Source organism: Chiroxiphia lanceolata, chromosome 6 (genome assembly GCF_009829145.1).
Source record: "Chiroxiphia lanceolata isolate bChiLan1 chromosome 6, bChiLan1.pri, whole genome shotgun sequence".
Taxonomy (NCBI): Eukaryota; Metazoa; Chordata; class Aves; order Passeriformes; family Pipridae; genus Chiroxiphia; species Chiroxiphia lanceolata.
Window position 1 is genome coordinate 14,555,140 of NC_045642.1, and position 27,526 is coordinate 14,582,665.

A 27,526-nucleotide genomic window follows, 5' to 3' on the forward strand; every position below is an offset into this window, starting at 1 on the left:
ATGTTCTTGCTTCAAAACATTTCAGTAACATTATATTTCAAGCAAATGATTTAATGAATTTATTTTTTAATTTTTCTCCGAGCTTTAGAAGTTTAAAGGCAATTGAAGAGATCAGTTATATGAGTTAACCTGTAACTAAGCTAGCTTCATACTATAATTATTCATGAATTTCAGGCTGTTTTCCTGTGTCTGATTTCAGGCATTGAACCTGCAGATGATATTCCACCTTTGCCTCCCAGCATTCAAACACCAGCAGTCCCACACATAACATCAAGTGCAAGTTTGGCAGTGATCGGTGAAGCGTTAACTTCGTTTCCTGTAACGGGAGCAAAGGACGTGAAAACAACACTTGCTACAAAATTGCAGCTCACTGCAACTACAGGGAAAACTGAATTTTCAGCTGTTACATCTAGTACAACACTTCCAACAATAACTTTATCATCAAACATTTCATCACAGTCAACAGAAATGACATCTGGGGGAAGCACAACAGCAATATCTGGGACAACAAAATCTAGTGTAAGCTTGTTTGCTTCTGTTGACACTTCTCCTGTGTTTCCATCAGCTGTCAGTTCAGAAACTTCCACAAAGATACAAGTGATCAGTAGTGGTTCCACTAAAGTATTGAGGGCCACAGAACCTCAGACACTAACTGCTACACATGCAGTGACTACAAGCACAGAATCAGAAAGCAAACCAGTTGCTACTTTTTTTACTGGGACGCCACTCATACTTAGAACAACAGAAATGCCAGTCAAAACTAAAACAATGGAAATATCTGAAATAGCCATAAGAACACGTCCCACAAAAGAAGCACAAGTAAAGCCAGAAGGAGTTATAAGGTTTACACCCAGTTCGTTTGAATCAATAACAGATAAAACTACTGCATATGTGCCACAGTTTTCCAGATCCCCACCTCTGGATGTGCCTTCATATACAACACCAGTAAACTTAACAGGAACTTCGGAAGGGACAAAAATCAGTGTAGAACAGTCTTTTAGCACAGTAGCTAATGTTACAGTAACATCAGTTTCTCCTATGCTCACTACTTCATCTTTATTAAAACCGGTGTCTTCAGCAACAGCTGTTTTAACCAAGCAAACTGTGAAGACAACATTTTCACCAATGTCCATGCCATCTATTTCATTAGGAAAGACAACTATAGAACCTCCTTTTGTAATGGTTCAACACCTGACTGGTACTCCAGAGGTACCTTTCACTACAACTCTAGGTTCGAAGAAGACAACTCTACAAACTCAAGAGAGATCATCAGAAACAACTTTATCATTTGCAACTCATAAAAAGGAAATTCCCAAAACAACATCTCATGTGGAGCATACATCAAGTTCCTATTTCCCTCCGTATTCGCTACACCCTAGTTCTACAACTGAAGAATATTTCACTCTTTCTACAAAAAGACCTTCAGTGTCTGTTCCTACTCCTGCTTCTCCAGCTTCAGGTGAATTTAAAAAAACATTTAAAACTGTTTCGACTACAGGTTACCCCTCATACACAGTTCTAAATACAACACAGTTCCTGACTACATTATACACAAAGTATCCTGTTGTGGCTGAGACTATCAGAGTGACACCTTTGTCTGTTAAGGAAACATCCAGAATAACATCCCCTCTTGAATTAGCAGCAAAGACAACTTTGTTTTCTGGAAAAGCATCTACTGAATACAAGTCAACTCTGGTTTCAAGTACAGCGAAGACAAGCACTTCAGCATATTCAGGTAGTGTTACCACATCAGAAATGAAAACCAAAGAAACCACCACAGTTCCTTTTGTAGCTACAGAAAGAGAATCATCTCAAAGAACATCCATTGCTGGATCTCCGCTTACTCTCCTTAGTGGGACTGAAACCACATTGTTGACAACACAGCCTGATAAATCAGAAGTGGAAAGTATTACTACCATCTCTACTAGAAAGCCATCTGCCTTGACTTTTTCACCATCAAGTTCTCTAATCCCTTTAAACATTTCTCTTCCTTCACTACCCTCAGATGGAAAAGAAGTATCACTGACAACTCTCAGTCCCATGCATACATCCCATGAAACAATCTCTTTATACCCAAGAACAACTATAGAAAAATCTATGTTAACGACAGAAAAGACCTCTCCAGTTCTGACTTTCTCTATTTTATCCACTATAACAGAACAATCAAGTCTAGTAACAACGGAATCATATGAAAAATCACCAGGCAAAGCCATTTTGAATATCACTAATGCCACAGTCTCCCCACCCTCTGAATTTAGCAGCCAGCTCATAACAACCACAAAAGTAATGACAGGCAAAGAAAAACCCTCTCTGTCCCCTTCTGTTGTACTTCCAGTAACAAAGTCTTCTTACACTTTCTCTGTCTCTCAGTATCTAGGAGATAAATTAGTTTCTTCACCTTCTTTAACACAACGGATACCAGAAGTAACAACCACACCAAAATATTCAATAGAAACTAAAACAGTTTCTACAACACTGAAACCTACAGTCCAAAGTATAACAGATACAGTGAAACTCACTGCAGCTGCAGCTCAGCCATCCCTGCCTCCATCTTCAGCAGGCCCCTTCTCTTGGCAGACATCTTCAGGACATAAACTTTCAGTACAGACCACAAAGACCATGGTTATACCACATTTTTCTACTCAGAAGATTATGGAACTTGATCATCGGACTTCTGAACCTTCCCTGATGAGCCAAAGCATTTCCCCAGCTTTCCAATATCCTGCAGAAACACTAACAAAATCCACTACAGCAAAACTGCCTTCCTTATACCCCTTAATGACCTCGCTACCAGAAGGCATTCATTCAAGTATATTGCCTTCCTCAGTAGGTCCTACAAAAGTTATTTTACCAACTGAAAAATATTTGCGTTTAACTGATTCGGTCACGCAGCCAGAGGTATTAAGAACTTCTGTTTTGCAGTCTACAGTCCCAACTAGAACAACAGCTGACTTTATTTTTGGCACGAAAATTCCCTCTTTCTCACCAGAAGTGCTTGCAGCTTCCTCCTCTTTAACAACAATTAAAAAGGAGCCATTTCCTTCATTTTCCACACAAAAGGCAGCTACGGATCTAAAATTCACACACCAGGCCTCGTTTTCTGAATCACTTGATTCAAGACAAACACTTGAAACAACCTCATCTTCACCAGGTCCTAAGTCAACCTCTTCAACAGTTTTGTTACCAGAAACAACAGAAATTCCCATTGTGATGGGGGGTGGGCCATCCACATCAACAAGCAAAAGCGATACAGAGAAAACTGTGGTGTTGCCTAAACAGGTCACACCTTCAGCCACCACCTTGAGTTCCACGTTTGTAGCAAGTACAGCTGCAGCTTCAGCCTCTTCAATGATAAGCAGTGCTGGGCAAAATCTTAGTATTGCATCAACAACTTTAGGCAAAGCAGAAGTGACCACAGAACCCATCACAAGTGCTGTGAAGCCCACTTCTGTTACTTCAGAAGCAAAAGGAGCTGTGCCCCTTGACACAGTAAAATCTGAAGAGCCACAACTACCAACACAAGTCCAACCTGTTCTTACTCAGGGTGTTACCCCAGAAACACCTCAGACATTTTACTCTCCATATTTCACGAACAAAACTTCAGTTCTGTCCACTATACATACATCTTCTGAATCAAAACCATTTTCTTCTACAGCTGCATCATCAATCAGTACTACTCAAAGTTCAAAACCTGAAATATCATCTGAGATGCAAACACCTTCTCTGAGTTCCCTGCTAATGATACCTGGTCATCCAAATGACACAGAAGCTCCATCAGTTTCCTCGTTTGCCTATTTATCTACCAAACCGCTTCATGACTTGACTACAACACTTTCTGATGGACTGGCAACAGCTGAAGCCGTGTCAGGAGTCACAGCATCACCTTTTATTGTGCCTCCAGAAACAGCAACTCTTCAAACTTGTACAGTGAGTAGCTATAAATATTTATCTGTCTGTTTTGGAATATGTCTTTTACACGCTGATTAAAAAAAATTGTGAGCCGTACCTTGATCTTGAGAATTTAAAATATCTGTATCAAACAGTTATGTTATCAATTGTATCTGAAACCTTGGATGATTTCATTGCACATAATGTTTTTTTCCTAGATGCTGTACTGTACTCAGTTTTATTCCTCAGTTTTCTGAGGCGTGACCATTAAAAGGGTTTTTTGGCAAAAATGGTGCTTTTATATGCTTTTGTCATATCGCTCTCCTTAAAATATATCTTTCCAGAGATCCCCGTTATTATGCCTGCTCGTGCCCTTACGTATTTTTCCTTCTCAGCTTTTTTCAAAGTAAAGTTAAAAATTCAATAGTGCTGTTCTCACCTTTACAATAGGACAGCAGTGTTAATGGTGTCCTCAGAATGGTCAGGTTTTCAACATGCTCTTCACTTGTAGCTTCTATGAGTGTCGTAGGGATCGACAAGTATTCTGTACCTGAAGAATGTGAACCCCTTTTTTAAACAAAAACTTTACAATATTTTGATACTAGATTGATAAGAATGGTAACCTGTGTCTTTTATTAAATGTGCCTTAGCCAATCACAGAGAATGAGTGCATAAAACACATTTGCTTGGATGGACAACTGATCCAAGTTAATAAGTCCCAGAACTGCCCATACAATGCAACTCAACCCAGCTGTGGAGTTTTAGGATTTGCTACTCAAATGAATGGTGACAAATGCTGCCCAAAGTGGGAATGTGCATGTAAGTTTCAATTATGTACCTTTGAAGTGAATTTAGCTAACAATTTAGTGCATGTGTAAGAAGGCTAAGAACTGACACTTCTATATCATAGCATAGAAATAGAAGATGCACACTGTAGGGGGTTACTGATTGTCTAATGGAAGTTATAATTCTAGTGGTACCTCCAGGGAAATTAAATCAAAATGCTCCTTTAATTTAGGATATTCCTCTTACTCAACTTTAGGTATCTGCAGTAAATATGTCCAAGTCTGACTTAGACCCATCTTGTCATTGGTCTAATCAGGGGACACTTAATCAATATAGTCAGTGGATTCTTTGGTTCATTTTATGCCTACTTGAGGATGAGAAGATTCCCCAGACTGTTAACTATCTCTGTTAGCAGTTTGGGGATTCTGTACAGTAGTCACTCCCATCAGTTACCTGGAATTGGGTAGAAGGAATCCAAACCTTGAAGACAGTTTGATTTAGTACATAACAGCAAGGAAAGTGTGCAGAGATAAGCAAGTGGAATTTCTGGTTGTGCTCTAAAGTTTGAATGAACTCGGAGTAGAACTTCAAGCCCTTTGAAACACAAAAGCTTTAGCAATGAGACTGGGAAATAGAAACTTTCCACCTTAGGAACAAGACTAGAAGAGAACTAAGGATCTGGTGGGAGCTACTGTCATTCATGATTTTTCCTAGTTTAGCGTTTCTAAAAATTGCAAACCCTTGCTGCTAAGACCTGTAAGGATAATTGCAGAGGTCTGCAGGTCGTCCCCCTGAAATATGCAGGATTTGACTCTGCTGTCCATTTCCAGACATGAAACAGTATCAAATATAGCTGAAAATATATGTTGCATATATGAAACTCTAGTAAGCTAATCTTCTAAAATTTATTTGTTTATTTTCATATTTTGTAATACTTACTGAAATTCTAAAATAAGTTAGAAAAAAATTTACTGTTTTTTTTCCCTCAGGTCGTTGCACCATTTTCTCTGATCTGAGCATTGTAACCTATGATGGAAATCATTTGGCTTTATTCAAAGAAGCATCCTACATTGTTAGTCAAACTCAAGATGAAACTATAACCATCCATGTCCTTGACTGTAGAATGGTAACTAACATTTATCAGCTAACAGAAGGTGTTTGGTACTACTAGTAAGATGTATCTTAAAAGCAAGAGCATAGTAATACTACAGAGTTGTGGTTATTATTCACTCCTGTGCAATATCTATGAATTGTACTTGCATTTTACAACACTCACAGTTTGTATAACACTTTATCACCTGACTGCATATGCATAGTTCCTTCTGAGACAGCTGGAAGATGAGAAGTAGATCCATGTTATTTTAGAGTATGTACAATACAGACAAGGTGGTGAGAGGTTAAGTGGATACGCAGCACCAGTCACTTCTGTGAGTGCTGTCACCTAACAAATGCCACTGTAGCTGGTATTTATCACCAGTGTATTTCAATGCATGATTTCTAACTGTGTTCATGTGGAGAAATTCACACTGAAAACACCAATCTTCAGAGCCGTAGAAGACTGTAGGAATGCCAGACTGAATTGGATCACGCTGTGCATTCTGAGTTTCTGACACGGGAGGAAGAGAGAAATCCTAGTGGGCATACTGTCTAATGGGTAGTGTGGATTGGCTTTTGTCATGAAAAGTTAATTTCTTATGAGCCTTTACAAAACTCTTTAAATTCCAGTCTCTTCCATGAAAGCTAGGTAATTTTGTTATCCATATAAATGTCGATTACAAAGTTTGGTTCCAGGTTGTACCTTACGCAAGTTAATTTCAGGAATTCAATAGGATTGATTTGAAAAAGATGTGTTTATGACTTTCAGATTTGCTTTCCTGTTGCATTCAGTACTTTCTGTTTTGGTCAGTGCCTTCTAGCTCAGGAATTATGCATGTATTTCTGATCCATTACTTCTCTACTGTACATATATCATAGAGATACATCATTCCTAGTCTCATTCTTGCTCACCTTCAGGCAGGTAGTTCATATTTTTTGGTGTCCAAACAGCTAGTCCACTGATTTTCTTTCCCCTGAAAACCTGTATTTCTGTTATAATTGTATCAATTGTATAAATTGATTGTATCATACAATCAAATGATTGTATTATATCATACAATCAAAAGATTGTATGATACAGCACAGTTGCTGTAAACAAGAGGTTCACAGTATTTTCCTTATTTATTTTACAAGAATGCTATCCAGATAAACTTTGTAGTCCTGACTTGAAACTGTAATCAGCAATGGATTTCCTTTCTTAATAATATATCCCCCAAAAATCCTTAATTTCCCAGTGCCTAAAAAGAGTAAGCAGCTAACATAGAAAGATTTTGCACATCATGACTATGGTTAATGTATTTTTGCTTTCTCCACAGAGTAATTCAAATTCAACTTCTTTGTGCCTGGCAACATTGAATCTAACCTATGTGTCAAACCAAATTATTATCAATCGTTTAAGTAGAAAAGTAAGTATTATGAAGCTTTTTCTTTTCCTTTTAGATAGCATATTTACTTCTGTAATCAACTACCTTCTCACATGGGTGCTGGGGATTAATGTAGAACAAAAAAGGTCATATAAATTGTTGATTTCGTAATTTAGTAAAGTCCTACTAAATTCAAAGAGCCAAACTGTCATACAGGGACAGTTACTGAGGTAAGTCACAGAGTAAGGCACATAAACTCTTAGTCCCTTTGGTGTCTATATTATCTTTGTCGAGGGGAGCCTGACTTCTTTTGAATTTGGTTATGATTTAGATGTCTAAACTGCTGAGAATCTGGCCTTAGTTCTTCTACCTGACAATTATCCTCTCTTCTGCCTGTCTTTTAGATAACAGTAAATTCAAGATCTGCTTGGCCTACTGTTAGAAAATATGGATACAAAGTTGAAGATTCAGGCTTCAAGTATGTGGTTGAGACCCCATCAAAAATCAGAATTCAGTGGTTTCACAACACAGGTGTGATGATTATTGAGTTTAATAGTAGCAGAGAACCAAGCACTTTGGGACTGTGTGGTAAGTATAGACGAGTGTACGGAATAAAGGCATTCAGATGCTTTGCTAGGGAGACACATTTTCCTAATTATATAAACTATTTATTGCAGGATCTGTCCCAAAAGAGTTGTTGCAGATCACTGCAAAGTTTAAGATACTATTAAAATTAGTCTATTATTAATTTTTTTAGTTGTTGAAATGATGTCTGACATCTATCCCTGTAATCACTTTCTGCCCATAGTGTTGCTCCTGTCTGTAACCTGTTTGAATCACAGGCATGATTGCTGTAACTAAACCCAAATAAATAAGACAGGTATAAGTCCACAATATCAAATAGATCCTTTACAGATACAGTGTTTGATATCCATCTGATAGGAAGTGATATGTACTATTTTCAGTTTCTAAAGGTCAGATTTCTCAGGAAATGTTAACTTGAGAGAACTAGTCTGTTGGAGGAAATAGTTCAGAGGGAATTTCTTAATAGTAACAGGTTAAATAAACATCATGTTGCCCTCTGTTAGATCAGTTCAATAGTTTTACCTACTTTCTTTCTTTCTAAAAAGCATAGCCTTGAAAAAGCTGTGGGTGTTATAACCTTTGCAAGCATGTATTTGTTGATGTAAATCCCTACCGTGTTAGCTGAATCTGTAAATTTATCTCCTGTAAATTGGAGCTGGAAAACGGGATTAAAGAGATCATATAATTGCAGTGGATATCTTTCCAGTTTCAGAAAGGGCAAATGCCTTGAGCTCAGTATCAAATACCAGTGATAGCTCAGTCCAGTTCCAAGTCCTGAAGGCAGTAATGTGCTTCTCACAAAGTTTGAATTCATGCCATTTTGAAATTGGATTATTATCTGTAATTTGCCCTAACTTTTGTTTTCAGAACCATTCTTGCTCTCTTTGTCTAGTTGTTATTGTGATTAGATCAAACAGAAACAAGAAAGTAAAGACTGGGGTTTTTTAGTAAACCCGATTCAAGTTATCCGGAAAGTCTCTTTTGCCTTTATGTGTTTGATTACTGTGATAGGGAGCACTGAGAACATTATATTCCTGGTTTACAAGGCATTTCGACTAGATGACAACACACTTCTGTGGATGATGTTGCAAGTACAACTTCTTCAGAGAATGTGCTGTGTATTTCTGGTATTCCTCTCTGACTGGGATTTGCTGCATAGGTCTGCCTGCACTGTGCTGTCTGGTGCAACTTACAGAGCCTGCTTTTAGTGAGCTTCTTGTGGTGCATCTTTTCAGGCTAAATTAGTTCACCCTCATCTCCCGTGCTTTCTGTGTAATTCTGCTGCTTGTATTTGACCTTTCTCAGATGTCTTTTAGCTGAACTGCAGTACTGGTAGTTCCTGATTTCTCAGCTTCATGGAAATGCTAAAACTCAAGACACCATTGCAGTTTTGTAGTACAGTCCTCCCTTGGAAGGATTTGTGTCAGAGACAACAGTGTGTTTTACAGTACAAGGATTGGCCAAATGTGGCAGCTGGTGAAGAGCTGGTGGGGGAGAGGAGGGGTTTGGGAAGGGAACATTGACATCTCTACAGCAAAACTGGTGAAAGAGAGTACAAGAATGTCAGTTTTAGCTGTAACCAGATCCTGCCAAGACAAATGTGAAGCCTTAGTTTTGCTGTATTAAATCTCCTTGTCAATGTATAAGAGAAGTGAAAAAAGATATCCCTGACATGACAGCAATCCTTTGAAGTCTTTCAGGACCATCAAGTACTTCCTATCTGTGTTGCATATACTCACAACCTCAAAAAGTTCAACCAGAAACATTTTTTATCAAATAAAGGTTACAGTTTGAAAAGCTGTTTTACTCTTTGAATGCCTGTTGCTGTATCACTGATTGTCAGTGACTTCCTCTTGTCATAAGGGATTGTGAAAAATGGTAAAACAGACCAGTTCTTTAGAAAAGGGTGAAATCCACAAATAGTTTTTGAACAGATAAAGATTTAGGATTGTGTTTGTGGAGACTTCAGAAAAAAAGATTCTAGAAGTCTGATACAAAAGTCTCAGAAACTGATTAGGAAGAAAGAACTGGGGACTCATCCATCATTCTGCTTTTTTTCTACCTGCTATCTTTTAAAGGACCTTCTGAGGAGGCTACTGTAATACTTGGATGTTCTGTGTTGACCAGACTCACCCTCCACGTTACATTGCTTCTTTTGCTCCAAAGTGTTTCAAAACTGCCGGCTATCTTAGCTAAAACAAGGGGGAAAAATGGTGATGCTGCCTTCTGAGAAGCAAATATAGAAAAGTTGGATTTTTTTTTTCTCCCGCTGAGTGATAATATAGATATACCTGGAAGTGCCAAAAGCTGCACTTCTATGGTAGCTCTTCAGCCAACAGATGCTTAAGGTTACTCAGAAGCATAAGTAGAATGATACAGTATGAAATACTGTATGATACAGTCTGAAATACAGTATCAGATAAGCATCTTTGCATTTTATGGGAGTTCCCTTTTCTTACAACATTTACAGTTTTAATTTGTTGCTATACACAGAGGTGCTTTGTAACCTTTTTTTAAAATAGATTTTTGTTTAGTACCTGTGCAACTGAGGGGTGAAGTTTTGTGCCATAGCTGGACTTTCTGAATAGCTCTTTGATATGCAATAGATTTCCACTCATAGATGCATCTTTACTTTCTTTTTTCTTAATTTTTCTGAAACTTGTGTGTTTTGATCCTACCAAAGGCTTTCTACATCTGTTGTAGGTTGTTATACTGTTATATTGTGTAAGATTTTATAAAGCTATTTACTTGTTTGAATGTGCCACTTCAAACATTCTTCAGAATGAACCACATGGTGTTAACCTTTCTTTTCCTTCTGGTGATTCACAGGGTTTTGTGATAGAACCTTGGAAAATGACTTGATGCTACCCAACAGGACAGTTTTAAGCAAAAGCAGTTCACCATCGACTTTTATAGACAGCTGGCAAGTGCCAGACACATTAAAGTATGCTGGAGAAGACAGGCATCAGGAAACTAATTGCTCACTCACAGACTGCTCAGAGTGCTTAAGAATGGTGTTGAACCAGACCTTCAGCAGCTGTCATCCTTATGTATGTTAACTATTTTGAAGCTTACATTTTGAGAGAGCTGCAGTTCAGATATAATCTTGCATACTTGATAATTTCATTTCTGTGAGACTGCATGTAAACACATTTATTGAATGAGATGTGTACTTTATCTTGTATCTACAGTTGCAAGGTAAAACTAATTGAAGAGTATGGCAGTTTGATAGGAGAGTTGCAGTTAGCAATAACACTTTCAGAACTTCATCTCTGTTAGGTTTGAAATAACACCTAATTCATAAACCAGTCTCAGCTAATTCAACTGTATCAATAAGATGTAGAGAAAAGTAAAAGAAAATAGTTTTAGAATCTAATTAACCCTTAAGTCTTCAGCAATTTAACAAGTCCCAAATTGCAATAGGTAATCTGAGAACCTGCATTCTGAAAGGCTCTAGAGACACAGTTCCAGCTCAGAGATGTGAAAGGGTAGAACAGATCCTATAAAGCAAGCCTAAGGCAAATAACAAACTCACAGTGTGCAAATAAATTATTTGTGATCATATGGGTGCATTACCATTTGACCTTTTGTATATTGTTGAGTTTGATGAAGAGGAAGCCAAAACCAGGTAAAAATATAGAGGTAAGGAAGAACAAAGAACAAGTAATTATGCCCTCTATTGGAAAAACTGTATTACCTCTTACTTTGTCACTTATAAGAGATGAAACCGAGGAATATAAGCATGGCAACATTCAGAAAGTCTTACTCTTAAATACTAGTAGATTACCTCTGTACACCAATGAAGGCTTACTGTAAACCAAGAACTTTTGGCTTCACTGTTTGTAGCTGACACTTTAAAAGTGTCAGCTTTAAAGGTCAGGATTTTTCACACCTAGCATAGTCTCTATGAAGGCACCATATCTCTTTTTTTTATTATTTTGTTAGGTTCCACCTGAGCTGTTCTGTGATATATGGGTTCAAGACACTGAGTACATCCGAAATCCATGCATTTCCTTAGCTGCCTATGTGGCAATGTGCAACAAATTTAATATTTGTATAGAATGGAGGAGCTCTGATTACTGCCGTAAGTATTCTGCACGTATGTGCACCTCTAGTGCTCACAGAGGCAAAACTTGCCTAGTACAAGAGTTACTGTAAGTTGAAAATGCCAACTGAGTCTTTGTGTACTTTGGAATTATTATTGAGATAATAAATTTAGCATTTTTTATTATACACTCCAAGCAGTGTTCAGAGGAATCAGGATCATTATAGCCATTTCAAAGATGGAAAAGGTAAACTGAAGAACCTTGGTCACACGCCTACCTCTGGTTTATTATGTACATTTATGCAGAAGTTAAATCTTCTCTCTTGCAATGTAGTGTTTGTTTCTCAACCACTTCCCAGTGATAAAAACAGAACACAACAGAATTGGTGCGGAAAGGAGGAAGCCACAAAAAAATAAGTTCTGAACAGTATTACTGATCTGTGTAGTATTTGCAAAGGTTTTTGAAGTTTGAATTATTTTGTGTCAACACTGTTGACATAGTTTGATATCTCTACTGCCAAAAAGCAAACCGAAGCCTGATGAAAATGTTACTACAAAAAGAGATGTAAAAGTACTTGAAAATACCTTTTGATTGAATTTGTCATGTAGAAGGTAACTGGTTTGTATTGCTGTGTCAGGCTGGTAGATTTCTGAATTGGCAAGCACAGGAAGTTGACAAGACAATAATTTCTTCTCTTAGGTATTGCCTCATGTGATTACAACTTCAGAATGTGTGATCTGTTTATTTTATTTCTAGCCTTCCCCTGCTCTGAGAACTTCTCCTATCAGCCTTGTATAGCTGCCTGTGAGGTTCCAGATAGTTGTCAGAATAATGAGGTTGCTTCTCTGGATTCAGACTCCTGCTCAGTGTTGACAGAAGGCTGTGTCTGTGCTGGAGGGACCATCCTTCACCGAACTCATACTGCTGTCTGTATTCCTGAAGAAAAATGTGGTATATTTGGATGTGATTTTCTTCTTTATTATCTGCAAGTTGGTGGTCAGATACTTCATTATTAATAAGTTGAGTTCTGGTTTGGTGTTGTGTGGGTTTTGCATATGTCATTCAGTTGAGGATTCTAGATATTCAGCAAACATTAGCTGTGCAGGTGAGCGAGCAGGGAATGTCCTTGTGACATACAATTTTGCTCACCTCTTAGCTGAAGAGTGCTCTTCAAAATGGAAGTCTTTGTTTATACATTCTAGTATTCTAAGCGTGTTAGTTTTGACCTCCTTTTCACCTAAGCCCTTTGCCAAGGGTCCAGCCTTTCAATACTAAATGGCATTCAAAAAATATGCAGCAACAGTTAATTACACATTTTGAATAATACATGTACATGTCCTATATTCTTTCTGCCAGCATTCACGTTTATTTTTATTATAATTCTGCCTCAGCACACCAAATAGGAAACCAGTGCCTAACAACACAAACCTTAAAGATGTAGATTTATTAAGATTTATTATGATAAAGCAGACAACATAAAGCACTGTAAATTAGTAATAGTTTTGATACGTGTGAAATACAAAAGTATTTTGTGTGGAGACACAAAACAAAGTGGAGGCTCAGATCTTCTGGAGGATACTGAGTGTCTTGTTTTCCCGTAGGAACTCAATCTCAGACTGTCTTCTCTTTCACTTTCTTGTGGGGTGATGGAAATGGGTGAAGCCTTTAAAATTCTGCGATTTTTAGACTTCATAGAAAATGGTGGTCAAAATTTGAAGTAAAAAAGGATTACTTCTGTTTTCTGTTGTCCTGATCTAGCTTGTACAGACAGCTCAGGAACACCTCATGCAGTGGGTGAGATTTGGAACACTTCTTTGAGTGGATGCTGTATGCAAAAATGTGTTGACAGTGAGACTATTATTCCAGTGGAGTACAACTGTTCAGATACCCACGATTTAGACTGTCAGCGATTTGCAGAAGTGACCTTGCATGTTCCTGGTGATCAGACATGTTGTCCTCAGAAGATCTGTAGTAAGTATTCCTTAATGATTATGAATACTGCCACTGAAATATGCAGATATCTTTACTCTGTGGTTGGGGTTTTTTTTTCCCCATTACATATCTTACTTTTGAAGCAAATGGAAACGACTTTGGTTTGAATTAACAGATTACATAGAAAATTGTAGAAACTTTTTACTGTTTGGCTCAATATCCAGTAGGTTTTGGGGTAGAGGTAGAGGTACAGATGAGGGTTAAGAGGACTAAAAGAGCACTATGTTTATTTGGATATGAATTGTGTTTCTCTCAGCCGTAAAGGTTACTGTTTTATTTTTAACATCTGAATACAAGCAAAAGATATAAGTAATTCTGAGAAAAAGTGTTCTGGTGATTGTTTATCAAATTTACAAAGTGAGCAGTAAAAAATGATAGAAAAGTGTTTTGTTTTGTTTTTTTTAATCCTTACTCAGTTTAGAAAGCCCATCTTCAAAAAGAAATTTCAGTTCCCATGTTTTGATCACCTGATATGATGCAGTGAGTTTGTCACAGAATTTTATTTTTTCAGTTCTCACTAAACTATAGTTTAGTGTTGCCTCCATGGAGAGTGCTGCAAATGATGGACACTTCTTAATATTGCCTTGGGATTTTTTGCTAGTTCATTGTGGTTTCATATGCATGTTGTTATTTGGAGATTTAGGGTATCTAACTGCAAATACTGCTTGTCACTGATCTACTTGACTTAAAAATGCATAGTTTAGAAAGTAGTTGTTATTTTTTTTTCTTTCCCTGTATGTAACAGTTTGTAATCAGAGTCTCTGTGAACACTTGATCCCTGAGTGTAATGCTTTGGAAAAATTGGTCACTTACTACAGTGAAGAATCCTGTTGTCCCAGCTACGTTTGTGGTAGGTTTCTTTTCAAAAGGTAAAAAAGTTCACCCTGTAAAAGACATTTAGTAAACTAAATAGATCAACTTGGATGCACAACGGTAGTTAGTGTAGATACCATTGCTAGTATGGTCACTTACAAAATTTGTTTTAGTCTAAAAGATTGGGGTTGGTCTGTGCCTCAATTTGAGCAGATATGATGTAGTCTCGGTTTACTGATAAGGCAAGAATGTCTTTGCTCTCTTGTGATACAAGGTAGAAGTTTTTTCTAAAGCAGCTTGTAGTATCTCTTTACTCTGCACTGCCTTTCTTAGGAATATAGCATAACAAAGGAGGAATTCTGAGCTTCGTATAAAGAAATACATCTGTTGTACTTTTTTCAGAATGTGATTCAGAAAAATGTGAACCAATGGAGGAGATACCAAGCTGCCAGGACGATCAGACACTAATTGCTGCTCGGGTGGAGAATACCTGCTGCATTTCCTATATATGTGGTACAGTAGCCTGACTGGTTGACATTATAAGTGTGTTTTTGCATATGCAATGTTATTTATTATTATCTTGCAAATTAGGGCTCCTTGTACCTCCTTTAGCTCTCCTGTCCTAGTAAGGCTTGAAAGTGGTTAAAACAATGGGCATTAAGTTTACAAAACATAAGAAATGGCAACAACCATGAAAAGTCACAGAACGCCTTTGTGCAACTGAATAGTATTCATGGGTTATGCAGAGGACTGGTAATGGAGTCCATGGGTGAGGAATGAAGGAATTCAGGGCTTTTGAGAAACTGTCCATGTACAGGGTGTGAATTAGCTGCATAAATATTTTGTCTGAAAGAAGACTAAAGTTATATATGCTTTTACTCCCTATGTTCTGCTATATGAGCCATGGTCCATCTTAATCAATGACAAATATGCCATATGATAGTAATATGCAAATTTATTCAAGTCTTTTGGGATTTGGCCTTTAATGACTTAATTCGATAAAAAAATTGCACTTTTGGCATTAGTGTAAGAGCCCCAATACTACTATACAGTTGTCTTCTGCATAATAATGTGATAATCAGGTTCTATTGAGTTTATCTTTGCACAGATATCTGTGATTCAAAGGCCCAGTTGCCTTGATTAGCACTTCCATGTGCAAAAATTTGGGCATTAATAAAACCCGTGAATTATACTTCTTTTATTTACAGTAATCAGGAGACTACTTTGATCATGTGATAACAATGTGCAGTGTTTGGCTCTTCTCACTGTCTGCAGAGCATCCTTCTGACTCTTTTTTGATATAATGAGTCTTTATACTGTACATGTTGAAAAGTACATGTTGTAGTTTTCATATGTGTTCAAGTGGGAAGATAACACTGGGATCACAGGAGATGCCCTTTATTTGGGATCAAAGATTCCAGAAAACAACAGTGTGAGCTAGTAGGAGAGAAAACCTAGCAAAATTTTTCATAGCAAAAAAGGGAGGGAATATCATGTTTGGTCACAATGTATTCATTCTTTATAGCAGGGGACAAAGGAAAAGGCAAGCTGCACTGTGAATTAACCTCTTGTATAGGGACTATAAAGAATGAATGCAGAGCACCTCTGTTCTCTTTCATATGGGTCTGTGATAAACTTATGGGAATGTGTTGTAGGCAGTAGTAAAATTTCTTCCTATGTTTTAGATTTAAATAATTGTTTTCTTCAGCATGCCCGGCTTGCTCCGATCAAATACCCAAATGTCAAGAAGGAGAAGTTCTTATCGTGGATGGCAACACTACTGACAGGTGTTGCCCTATGTACCAATGTAGTAAGTTTTGACTTGATTTTGATATTCTAAATAATAGAGAGCATGTCAAATTTTGTAGTGTGGAGGTTGAGTGCCAAAAGTTGTGAATTAGAAATACTGCTCCCCTTGTGCATTTAAGCATGCTGTCATCTGTAGTCCTGAACAAATAATCTTTACTTTTAAACCTTTGTATGTAAAGCATCATCCGAATATCTGTATTATGGAGAAAAATGAATAAATTCAGGCCCCAAATTCAGGATATTTAAAAACTATTTAAATATTTGCTTAGAGTGTTTGTACTCCATGCTACCATCACCTGATATCTGACAATTAAATTTCTATTGTAAGTCTTTTTGAATAAGATGTTTTCTAAAGGTATTTATTATAAGTAATTTATTATATCTTGATTCATATTTCTGTTCATCAAAACATGACAACCTTGCATTTATTGAACCTTCTGTTCTTTATTTTTAGTTTGTGAAATACATCGTTGTCCTGAATTCAGATGTATGCTGGGCATGTCTTTGGTGGAGGTGTGGAGCCCAGAGAAGTGCTGCCCCTTTCGGACATGCGGTAAAGTCACTGATTTTCATTATTGTTGCCTTAGACAAGAAGATATTGAAAACAGCTTTGGCCTCTTGGTTTTGAGTCTGGTTTCAGCCAGCTGTACCGTTGTGATCTGCTCATAAACAAATGATGTAGCAAAGTCATTTCACAGTACAGAACTTCCTAATCTGCCTGTTTTGATTTTTCTTGCTTCAAAACGTTGAATAGCATCCTGTAGAATTTGCTGTCCAAACTGGGTGATTTATCATCTTGAAAATGTTGTAGGAGTTTGTATTGGGTTTGCATGGCAAGGTTTTGGTGGGGGTGAGGGCTTCAAAGGCGGGTTCTGTGAGGACCTGCCAAAAGCTTCCCCCATGTCCAATACAGCCAATGCCAGCTGGCTCCAAACTGGACCCACTGCTGGCCAAGGCTGAGCCCACCAGTGATGGTGGTAGCACCTCTGGCATAGTGTATTTAAGAAAGGGGAAAAGTTGCTACATGACAGCAACTGCAGCCAAAGAGAAGAGTGAGAGAAAGAGATATGTGAGAGAAATAGTCCTGCAGGCACCAAGGTCAGTGCAGAAGGAGGGGCAGGAGGTGCTCCAGGTGCTGGAGCAGAGATTCCCCTGCAGCCTGTGGTATAGACCATGGTGGTGAGGCAGCTGTGCCCCTGCAGCCCATGGAGGTCTGTGGGGATGCAGAGATCCACCTGCAGCCTGTGGAGGACCCCATGCTGGAGCTGGTGGATCCCTGAGGACGTTGTGACCCCATGGGAAGCCGATGCTGGAGCAGGCTCCTGGCAGGACCTGTGGACCCATGGAAGGAGGAGCTCATGCTGGAGCAGGTTTGCTGGTAGGACTTGTGGACCCCTTCAGGGATCCACACTGGAGCAGCCTGTTCCTGAAGGACTGCACCCCATGGAAGGGATCCGTGCTGGAGCAGTTTGTGAAGAACTGCAGCCCATGGGAAGGACTTGCACTGGAGAAGTTCATGGAGAACTGTCTCCCATGGGAGGGGCCCCATGCTGGAGCAGGGGAAGAAAGTGAGGAGTCCTTCCTCTAAAGAGGAAGTAATGGCAGAGACAATATGTAATGAAATCACTGCAAACCCCATTCCTCATCTCCCTGCACAGCAGGTAGGAAGGAGGTAGAAAAAAATCAGAAGTTAAACACAGGAAGAAGGGAGGGATGATGGGAAGGTGTTTTAAAAATCTGGGTTTATTTATCGTTATCCTATCCTGATTTAGTTGGTAATAAATTTAGTTCATTTCCCCAAGGTGAGTCTCATTTCCCCATGATGGTATTTGGTGAGTGGTCTCTCCCTGCCGTTATCTTGACTCACGAGCCTTTTGATATATTTTCTCTCCCCTGTCTGTTTGAGAAGGGCAGCTTTGGTGGGCACCTGGCATCTAGCCAGGGTCAACCCACCACAGTTAGTCAATTGTTTTCGTCTATCAAAAATGAAGTTAGGTTCACAGGTCAGGAATTTGCCAGTTTACAATGACTGCGGCATATATATCATACATCTTTATGATGCCTTAAACACAATTCTGAGTTGCTTTATATTGATTGTAATGATTGTCAGCACTGCAAGGAGACCAGCAGCTAGAATGACCATAATTTTTTTAATGTGTTCAGGTGAACTGCAGTTGATACTCTGCTGTCAACTGTTGTAATGAGTAAAGGGGGTCAGAGAAGCTGCTATTAGTTTTCAGAATGACATAGACATCAAACATGATTCTGAACTCCCTAGGTGGGTATATTTCAAGAACTTCTTCAGTGATGACTTTTAAATCTGGAATTTCTGTTCTCTCTGATGGTCTGTTTTACACAAAGGGCATATAACTTGCTAAACTACTGTTTCTATTATTGTATTTTGTTTCAGAATGTGCATGTGAAACAATCCCCAAACCTCAGTGCAAACTGGTATGAAATTTGTCTTCTTTGTCAGTATTCTTTTATTAATTTCTTAATAAATCTGCTTATCAGCATCTTACTAATAGTTTTATCAGTGAAATGTGAAATGCCACATCATTCTTTGTTTTCTTTTTTAATTGCTCTATAATAAGATAGATACATTTTTAAGAAACCAGTTTAGTTTGAATGCCTTGTAGAATAACATGATTGTATAGCATTGGTATTTCTGGAGTTTATTACCATATCCTCCCCCAGAGTATTAGTAGAGTGGAACTGCCTTTGTGCACCCAAGGATAAAATTTTTATTTTAAAGTGTTAGAACTAAATGCATTAGTATATCAGTGTTTTTTTAATATCATTTGTTGTGGTGAATATGTTAACATTTATCATGAACTTGGACTGCTGACTAAGCAGAACCTTTAAACTGTATTTCATTGTGACTTGTTCTGCATTGCAAAAGTGCTTATTAGCATTCCTGGGCTAGATTCCCAGTTCGTACTGGGTGTACTTGGATTTTGCTTGTCACTGTTTTATCCAGAAAATAATATTACTGTGGGAATAATTTATAAAAATTATAATTTTGAGTCCTAGGAAGAAATTGGAAAGAGTACTCTTTTTTTATAGAGAAAATTCAGTATGTCTTGTAAGGTGAGATTGTTGTTAGTACTTTCATTTCTTAGATGAAGAAACTTGGGCATGAGGAATCAGAACTTGCACTTGCATAAACATAGGAGAAAAATCTTACTGTGCCCACATAGAAACAATAAAAGGCAAAATTAAAAAGTGCATCTGTGCTATTGTGATACTGTTTGCATCCATTAAGTTATGCTCTGAAAGAATACATTCTACACTGTGTGGAGACTTTTGTACAAAGGCAGGCCATTGCATTTCATTGTTGACCAGTCTTAGTTTTTTTCTGTCCTAAATGTCTGCTGTACTGAGTGTAAAAAAATTCCCATTTGGTTATTATTAATAAGTTAAATGTCTCTGAGGGTGATGAAAGTGGATTCAAAATAGGTTTCTAGGAGCAAGAGATACTGCTACCCAAGTTCTGAAGAAAAGTTGTTTAAAAGAAAAAGATCAAACAGCTAAGAAAACACTGTCGTTTCATTTTTTTTCTGCTTTTGTACTCTTAGGGGCAAAAACTTCAGATAGATGAACAGTTTCAGAACAGTACAGAAAATATCTGTAACTGTGTGAAGTACAAATGTGGTAAGTCAGAAAATAATTTAATTCAAATACCCTTTCAAGTAAGGTAAATTAAGAATCAGGTGTTCACTTTGAACATGGCACCAAGGAGAAAAGAATTAACTGACAGAATTCAGAAACAGTGAAGGGAAAGGCAAGAAAATAGGACCCCTCACTAAATATTTGGTTGATTGTGGCCTGTCCTTGTATTCTGTTAGTTCCTGCAGTGAGAAGTTTGTGCAGGGAAATAGCAGACAGTTTTAGGATGGTTGAGTGGTGTTGGCTAAGCAGCGAGGACTCCAGCAAGAAACTAGAACACACACACAATGTCCACATATAGAAAAGTCCCACTAACCCTTGTGAGGCTACTCAGGAGCTGGTAGACATGCTTACACCCTTTACAAGGTCAGGAATAGCATTCAGGACCATGTGAGTTCATCTTAAAGTGTGGCAAATAGTGTCTGGGAAAACTTGGAGAAAAAATAATTCCTGTGGGGCACCCAGTTGGCCAAGAGAGTTGGGATTGTCCTTGCTTAGATTTCTACAATAAAGATATATATTCTGACCTGATTATCCTCTGTGCCCTCAGTAATCAGTGGGGAGAAATAGACATTATCCTGAAGTAGTCTTAAGAAACAAAACAGTTGAAGAAGCCTGCACTGTCATTAGGGTGGTACAGGTAATAGAATATTATGTGCTTATTTAGATTTCATGCATGGTTATATTTGAAATAATTTGGTGATTATAGTGAAGCATTAGACTATTAACAATTCATGTTTGAGAATGTGATCCATAATTCTTAATGAGGTGGAGTAGCTTTTTCCATTCCAGTTTTACTGTTGGAAACATTTTTAATGGAGTTTTCATACCAAGCTGATTGTCCTGACCATGCTGTTTGTGTTTTCCTGTAGTGAGAGACAAAGTTTGCCTGAGTAATGAGAGAGGTGTGCTGCTTCCTGGACAGAGAATCGTGGAACACAGTGCAGATGGCATTTGCCATATTTCTTATTGTACAAATGTGATTGATCCCTCCACTAAATACTACCAAATAAACACATCTTCGATAGACTGTGCTGTCAAGTGCAAAGCTGTAAGAAATTCAGAAATTTAGACATGTATATTGTAACTGAGTGTATATTGTAACTGAGTGTATATTGTAACTGTCTTAATTACATTATGATGGGTTTTGTTGAGCAGATTACAGTCACAGGAACAAGTTAGAAAGAGTAACCAGGAGATCTCCCTCTAATGATGTGCTACCACACTTCTAATAGAAGTTTATAGAAGTCTCACTCCCTTCACTGTTTTCTCTCCTATGTACATCTTATACAAACTAATGTATATAGAAACTGCCTCCTTGGGTTAATAGCATGCTGCCTCCTTGCACCCTGCAGAACTTCGGCTGCATTATGAGCATACTGGTACAAATTCCTGGCAGACATTAGCTCAATAGGAGTAGAGAAGAGAGTAATTATAAATAGAATAAAAATTCTAAAAGTTGTGAAAACAGCTTTATAAAATAAGCAAATGTTACATTGTCTTTTTACAAAGTATGATATATTACCATAGGAATATTATATAGATGTGTAAAAAGTCAAAATTTCAGTGGTTCTTGAAGTAAGCTGTCACTTATATTTGAAAAATGATAGGTAGACCAGTTCATTCTCTCAGTTGGAACTTCTCCCCATTTACTTCAGTTGAGAACAAAGGTATTTCATGAAAGCTTCATGAATGTACAGTGTGTATGAATGTAAGCTGTCCAGTTTTGAATGTTATTTAAAAAATATCCCTAAAATCAGATACCTAAAAAAAAAAATCTGCCTGTTACAATAATAAAATGTTGAATTGTAAAATAGTCTCATACAAGGAATAATGTATTTGATTTTGGCAGAACCAAGTCTATCAGCCTCCAAAAGATTTAACAACTTGCTGTGGTAGCTGCAAGAACTTGTCTTGTCTCCACACTTTCAGCAATGGCACAGTTTCCCATTTTAAGGTGAGTTTATACATGTTTTATTCCCTCAAAATATTTAGAATTAAAGAAAAAAATTCTGAAATACTGTATGCACGTTGCTATATAAAATTTGAAAAAAAGAGCTTTATTTGGCCAAATACTTGGAGTAGTTTTGCATGTACACAACATTAATTTCTTGGAGAGTCAACCATACAGCTGTCAATAAAAGTATCAGAGATTTTTATATCTATCTATATATATAGATATATAGATATATAGATATATAGATATATAGATATATCTATCTCAGAGAATTATCATGAACTCAACTATTTTAGAACCTGCTTAACATTATGTATTTGGTGGACTTTCAAATCTGTTGCTTAAACAGAACTTTAATATACATCTGAATTGCATTTTGTTGTAAGTATTACTGTTGATTCATGCAAGATCACATTCAATGAAACTGTTATATGCATATTTGCAATACTGTTTTTGCTGAGTTGCCCAGTAAAATTTCTGTTTTACAATTTTTGACAGCCTGGTGCTGTTTGGATTTCAAACTGCATCAGATATGAATGCACCAACACAGCAATAGGACCAGTTCTGGTTTCCTCTGCAGTTGGCTGCCCACCCTTTAATGAAACTGAATGTGTGAAGGTCAGTGTACAATACATTGTTTGCATTCCAGCTATGGTTTATGTTGGTGTGAAAAGATTAACACTGACAATAAATGTTTTTTACCTCAAGAAGGGAGAAATTATATATTCTCGCAATGCCTACATTTTTGCCTGGCCATTTAAAGGTAAAAAATTATAACCATACACATATAATGTGCTACCAGTCTGCCCAGTTATGCAGCTGGAGTCACATCTTCTTATTCTCAGAATTCATTTGTTTTTATTTTTTTAATAGAGGCTTGTAATATCAAACTAGTCTTCATACAGCTGTGTGAACTTGGATGCTTTTCTGAGGTGGACGTGTCCTTTCTGACTGATTTTCTGTGTATGAAAACTGATCCAGTATCAAACTGATTTTATTCAGCACAATGGTCAAAAACATAGAAGAAAGGGAAAGATTGTCTGAATATCAGGAACAGTTTTTAAGTACTGACACATAAAGTTTTATGGACTAGTTTTGGAGCAAGAAGAAAAGTTCTGTTTGAATTTGCAAAATGAGATTAGGTTAAGTGCCAGGAAATGTAGGCAGGGAGTGATCTCGCTCTCTGTAATTCCACATTTACATGTGGATGGGAAGACTTTCCTTGATGAATGATGTCATAGAAGCGGGGAAGAGTCCTGAAGGAACAGGGTGGCTGTAGTTCTTCCTTGCAGATTACAATGGGTTGGTTCTGCAGAGAGTCTCTTACATAGCTGGTGAAAGGCTTTTTGCTGTTCTAGGCAAACTAAGTTAAGGTGGAGAGAGAGATTAGCATGGCTTTAGATACTGAGTTGGATGTCAAAAATTGAACTCTCCTTCAATGTAATCCTGAGAAAGCTTTTAATATAGCTGTAGGTATTCTTCCCACAGTATTCAGGGGAGTGCTTATTGCTCAGCATTAAGACATGAATCTCCACTACGGGGAGTCAGTGGCTTCCCATTCAGATGAGATTTCTTCCTTCTCTGAAGTCAGATTCAGGTTTTTGTAATTGTCAGTAGAGCCTCTACAAGAGGTCAGGGTTTTACTCTAATAACAGGTGATAGAGTCAGACTTAACACAGTCATTCCCTTTCCGAATGGGGGAGCTATTTGGATAGCTGGTGATGTATAGTGGCATTTGGTGAAAGCCACCTGTGCGAAAACAGTGAAGTCAAATCATTTATAGCCATACCTTCATCCATTCACCAGAATGCTGCATTTGCCTGAATAATGATGTAGAGCTCTGTCTGGAAGATATTTCTAATAGTGGAGATATATGGGAATGAATGTTTGAGAAAATCAAGGGTTTTTTCCCCTTTATTTCTCTCTTGGTCAGGTTGGAGGCTACGTTGTACCATTCTTAGAAGGATGCTGCAAAACATGTAAGTAATTAATGATACTGCCTGCCTCACAAGTCTGTCTAATTTGTTGTTATTTTAGAAATAAGGTGGTTCTTTCCTGTATAGAAGCTTGATTCACTGATCTCAAAGGCTGTGCTTTTCCCAGTTTTACTCAGTGAATAACACTGAAACTAGTGGAGTTAAATCAAAAGAAAATACTTTACCATTGATGCTACTACTCCACTGACAGTGATTCTGGCTGGTCAAATCACTAAAATTCATACCCTTTATTTTGTAGTTCTCATGTAAAACACCTCAAAATATTAGTTACTGCATTTAGTATAATAAAAGGTACTGTGTTTTAGAAGGCAACTTAAAACATGCTTCATCTACATAAATATCTTCATATTTGGTAAAAATGAAGATTGATTCAAGTAGTTTGTAAATTAATTTTGTAAATAATAAACAGATTGTAATATAGAAATTAGTAGACATAATTCAGAAACCTTCAGGCAGTACCTTTTTAAAGATTTCACAATAAAAAAATTCCTCCTTACTTTTGATAACCAATATATGGTTTGGACATCTGTGAGAGCTAATAAAGATTCTCTGGGGGGAAAAAAAACCCAAACAGAATAAAAATCCTCTAAGGAATAGGTTCCAAATATACTATTTCTTAATAGAAATAAGGAGTTAAGTGCATTTTATTTTCTTAACACAGTGGTACATAGCTGAAACGTTTTGGTTGATTTTAAGAAGAACTTAGCCTGAGGAAGACACCTAACCAGATGAATTTAAACTCAAATACTTGAAGTTGACACTGTTAAAAGCAATTGAAAAGGAGATTTTTATACTGGGCAGTATCATGCTATCTTTAAAACCATGCAAAATTCTGACTCAATCTGCTTAAGTGGCCAAAATAGTGACCTAAAAGTGTGGGAGAAAGATGGAGAAAAGTGCAGGTATTTCTTGCTGGGTGGGATGGAACTTGCACAGTCACGACTACCAAATCTCGATATATGTTGCCAACAGGGAGGTGCCTTTTGGTGTGATTCATCTGTATTATATTTGGTACTAAAAACTTGATTGAAACTGTGGGAGATTTATCTCGAGAGTTTTTTTATGCTCCCACTGTAAGGGAATGGTAATATCTCTTCACGGTTTTTCACTCTGGTGGACCTGTGTTTCAAGCACTTTTCCTAGTTCCGTGACTGATTCTCCATAGGCTCTCTGACATCAGTTTTTGATTATCTGACATTACCCTTCAATGCCTTGGCAGGCAAATAAGCCACTTCTGAAAGATTTAGTAAGACAGTTAAACATCCAGTAAGCTACTTTTCAGCAGAGCAGAAGATCTTGCTAGTGTGCTTAGAGAAACATCATAATCACCTCTTTAATTATTAAATTATTGATCTGTGGCATGCATAACAAAGTAAAATTAAGCCCTTGAAAAACCCAGTGACTTTTGAGACGCATTTACAAGTAGAGTCCTAGAGTTTTGATTTCACACCTGTTGGTAGACAACACAGTAATTCTGTGAATCACGTAAGTTCATTCTGACTCCAAACAAATCTACTGTCATGAGAGCTGTCAGTTGTAATTGTCTGAGACATTTTATGAGAAGGATTATTGGGGTTTTTGTTTTCTTCTGAAGTACTATACCATTAGAAACAATTGTGATTTTTGTTTTCAGTTTTAATTGGTATTTGAAAATTAAGACCCAGGAGTTCCATCAAAACCTGGAGAGGTATTACAAATACTCCTGAGAGGAAATTATACTATTTCTTTGTTGTAGCCCCAAAGGGCACATTAAATTCAGGATAGCAGACTGGTTAAGTTATATAGATCAGATTCTTCCTGGTTTTCACATGAGGCTTAGCAATGCAAGTAATGCTTGGACATGGTCCTGAGCCACTGGCACAATGAACCCTGCTTAAGCAAGGAGGAACCAGATGTCCCCTCCTACCTCAGCCGTTCTGTGATCCTGCAATATGCAAACATTTTAAAGTTGAATTCTGTTTTCGAATATGCCAAAATCTTGTAATTCCCAAATGTTTTCATACTATAGGGAATCCTCTGTAACATGTGCTCTGTTCAATGTGTAATATTCTTACCAGGTTCTTCTGTGTCAGTGTTCCTCCCATTCCCTGTTAGCCCAGTCACTCCTACAGCCTATGCTGGCTGTCACACAGGTACATTTTCCTCAAATAGGTAGGACCAACCCAAACAGCATCATTGTTGATTTCCAACAATGTACTCCCTGCTAGGATCATCAGACCTCACATTACCCAATAATGCCAAAAGCTGCAGTGTAGTGTAACTGCTCATGGTTCAGAGTGGCTCACATTTTTGTTTTGATTTGTTTTTTCATTTTGCACTGTGTGGGCGGTGCATTGTTGTTAGCCAACAATGTACTGTTGGTAGTAAGCACTTGCATAGTCTTTAGCTTGCTGCATGAGTAAAATTGCTGTGTTTGAAAAAGTAAACTAATTCTGTCATGTTTACAGTGCTGTAGAACATAGAGAATAATGGCTTTGCTTGTTAAAGCTTTACTGTGTAAGCAGCATTTTTGCAGGTGATGTATCATACAGGTTTGCTTTGTGCCATATACAGTAGAAGCAAATCATTTCTTTCCCATCTGTAGTTAGGACAGCATACTGAAAATAACAATCCAGTGTTGACTCCATGAAAATTGGAGATTATCTTTGTTCTTTTTCATAGAGCATGTTAATTCTTTGAATTGTAACGTATTATGAATGCATTTGTTTTGGCATTTATTTTGTGAAAACAACTCTATATTTCTCTCAGAGAAATTATGTTGACTCTAATTCTGTGCATTACTGAGTGACACATCCTACATTAAATTATGCTTCTGACTCTAGGACTACTAAACTGAAATTTGTATTTCTCTTTCGTACTGGTGTCACTTTAAGTGACAAGAGTGCTATGAGTCAACCCAAAAACCAAGCAAGGATTTTCAACCATATGGACAGTGAAAAAAAATCCATAATACAACACGTATAAAACGCTCACATGTTTTGTAAGTTTCTTCATGGAAAAGTATATTGTGTTGTAAAGCTCATAAACAGCCACTGGACATTAATGTACATGCATGGAAATACATTGTATATTTATTTTTTATGGGATATGATGTACTTTCACTGTAGCCTGGGTGAAGTCATAGTCACAGCTGCACTGAATTCTCTACCCTAAACACCATGTATAATGTAAAAGAAGACAGAACCGTGAAAAGAACTGTGAAAAACATGAAATAATGGTGAGTTTATTATCAAGAACAATTTCTTTTTTCTTTGTTTCTCAATTTACTTTTTCACTAAGCAAATATAATTCAACAGCAGCCAAGCAGTAGCCAACCATTTATGTTTGCAGATTTTTATTTGTTTCCAAGAAGATTTACTGATGTAGTTTCTTTCATGTTCTAGAAAACTCTGTTGTGTCTAGAAACAGTAAGAGGCTTAGATAATTTAAGAAAAAAAAAAAAAGACAACAAAACCAGCAACCAACCAAAAAAAAAAAAAAAAAGAACAAAAAATTGTTTCTCTTTGAGAAGCAGTATTACTGGTT

At 37.4% G+C, this 27,526-nt stretch overlaps 1 protein-coding gene across 1 annotated transcript in view; it reads left to right on the forward strand.

Annotated features, from left to right (window-relative positions):
• OTOG (otogelin) overlaps window positions 1-27,526 on the forward strand; it is a 100,447-nt gene that overhangs the window by 70,241 nt on the left and 2,680 nt on the right. Inside the window, exons 36-54 of the mRNA XM_032691064.1 lie at window positions 200-3,927; window positions 4,539-4,707; window positions 5,664-5,800; window positions 7,086-7,175; window positions 7,538-7,721; window positions 10,548-10,768; window positions 11,664-11,802; window positions 12,521-12,715; window positions 13,523-13,735; window positions 14,502-14,606; window positions 14,972-15,082; window positions 16,278-16,379; window positions 16,833-16,931; window positions 18,789-18,829; window positions 19,957-20,032; window positions 20,920-21,098; window positions 21,900-22,004; window positions 22,503-22,622; window positions 23,938-23,983. Coding sequence (XP_032546955.1) covers window positions 200-3,927; window positions 4,539-4,707; window positions 5,664-5,800; window positions 7,086-7,175; window positions 7,538-7,721; window positions 10,548-10,768; window positions 11,664-11,802; window positions 12,521-12,715; window positions 13,523-13,735; window positions 14,502-14,606; window positions 14,972-15,082; window positions 16,278-16,379; window positions 16,833-16,931; window positions 18,789-18,829; window positions 19,957-20,032; window positions 20,920-21,098; window positions 21,900-22,004; window positions 22,503-22,622; window positions 23,938-23,983 — 6,060 coding nt within the window. The remainder of the gene's footprint in view (window positions 1-199; window positions 3,928-4,538; window positions 4,708-5,663; window positions 5,801-7,085; window positions 7,176-7,537; window positions 7,722-10,547; window positions 10,769-11,663; window positions 11,803-12,520; window positions 12,716-13,522; window positions 13,736-14,501; window positions 14,607-14,971; window positions 15,083-16,277; window positions 16,380-16,832; window positions 16,932-18,788; window positions 18,830-19,956; window positions 20,033-20,919; window positions 21,099-21,899; window positions 22,005-22,502; window positions 22,623-23,937; window positions 23,984-27,526) is intronic.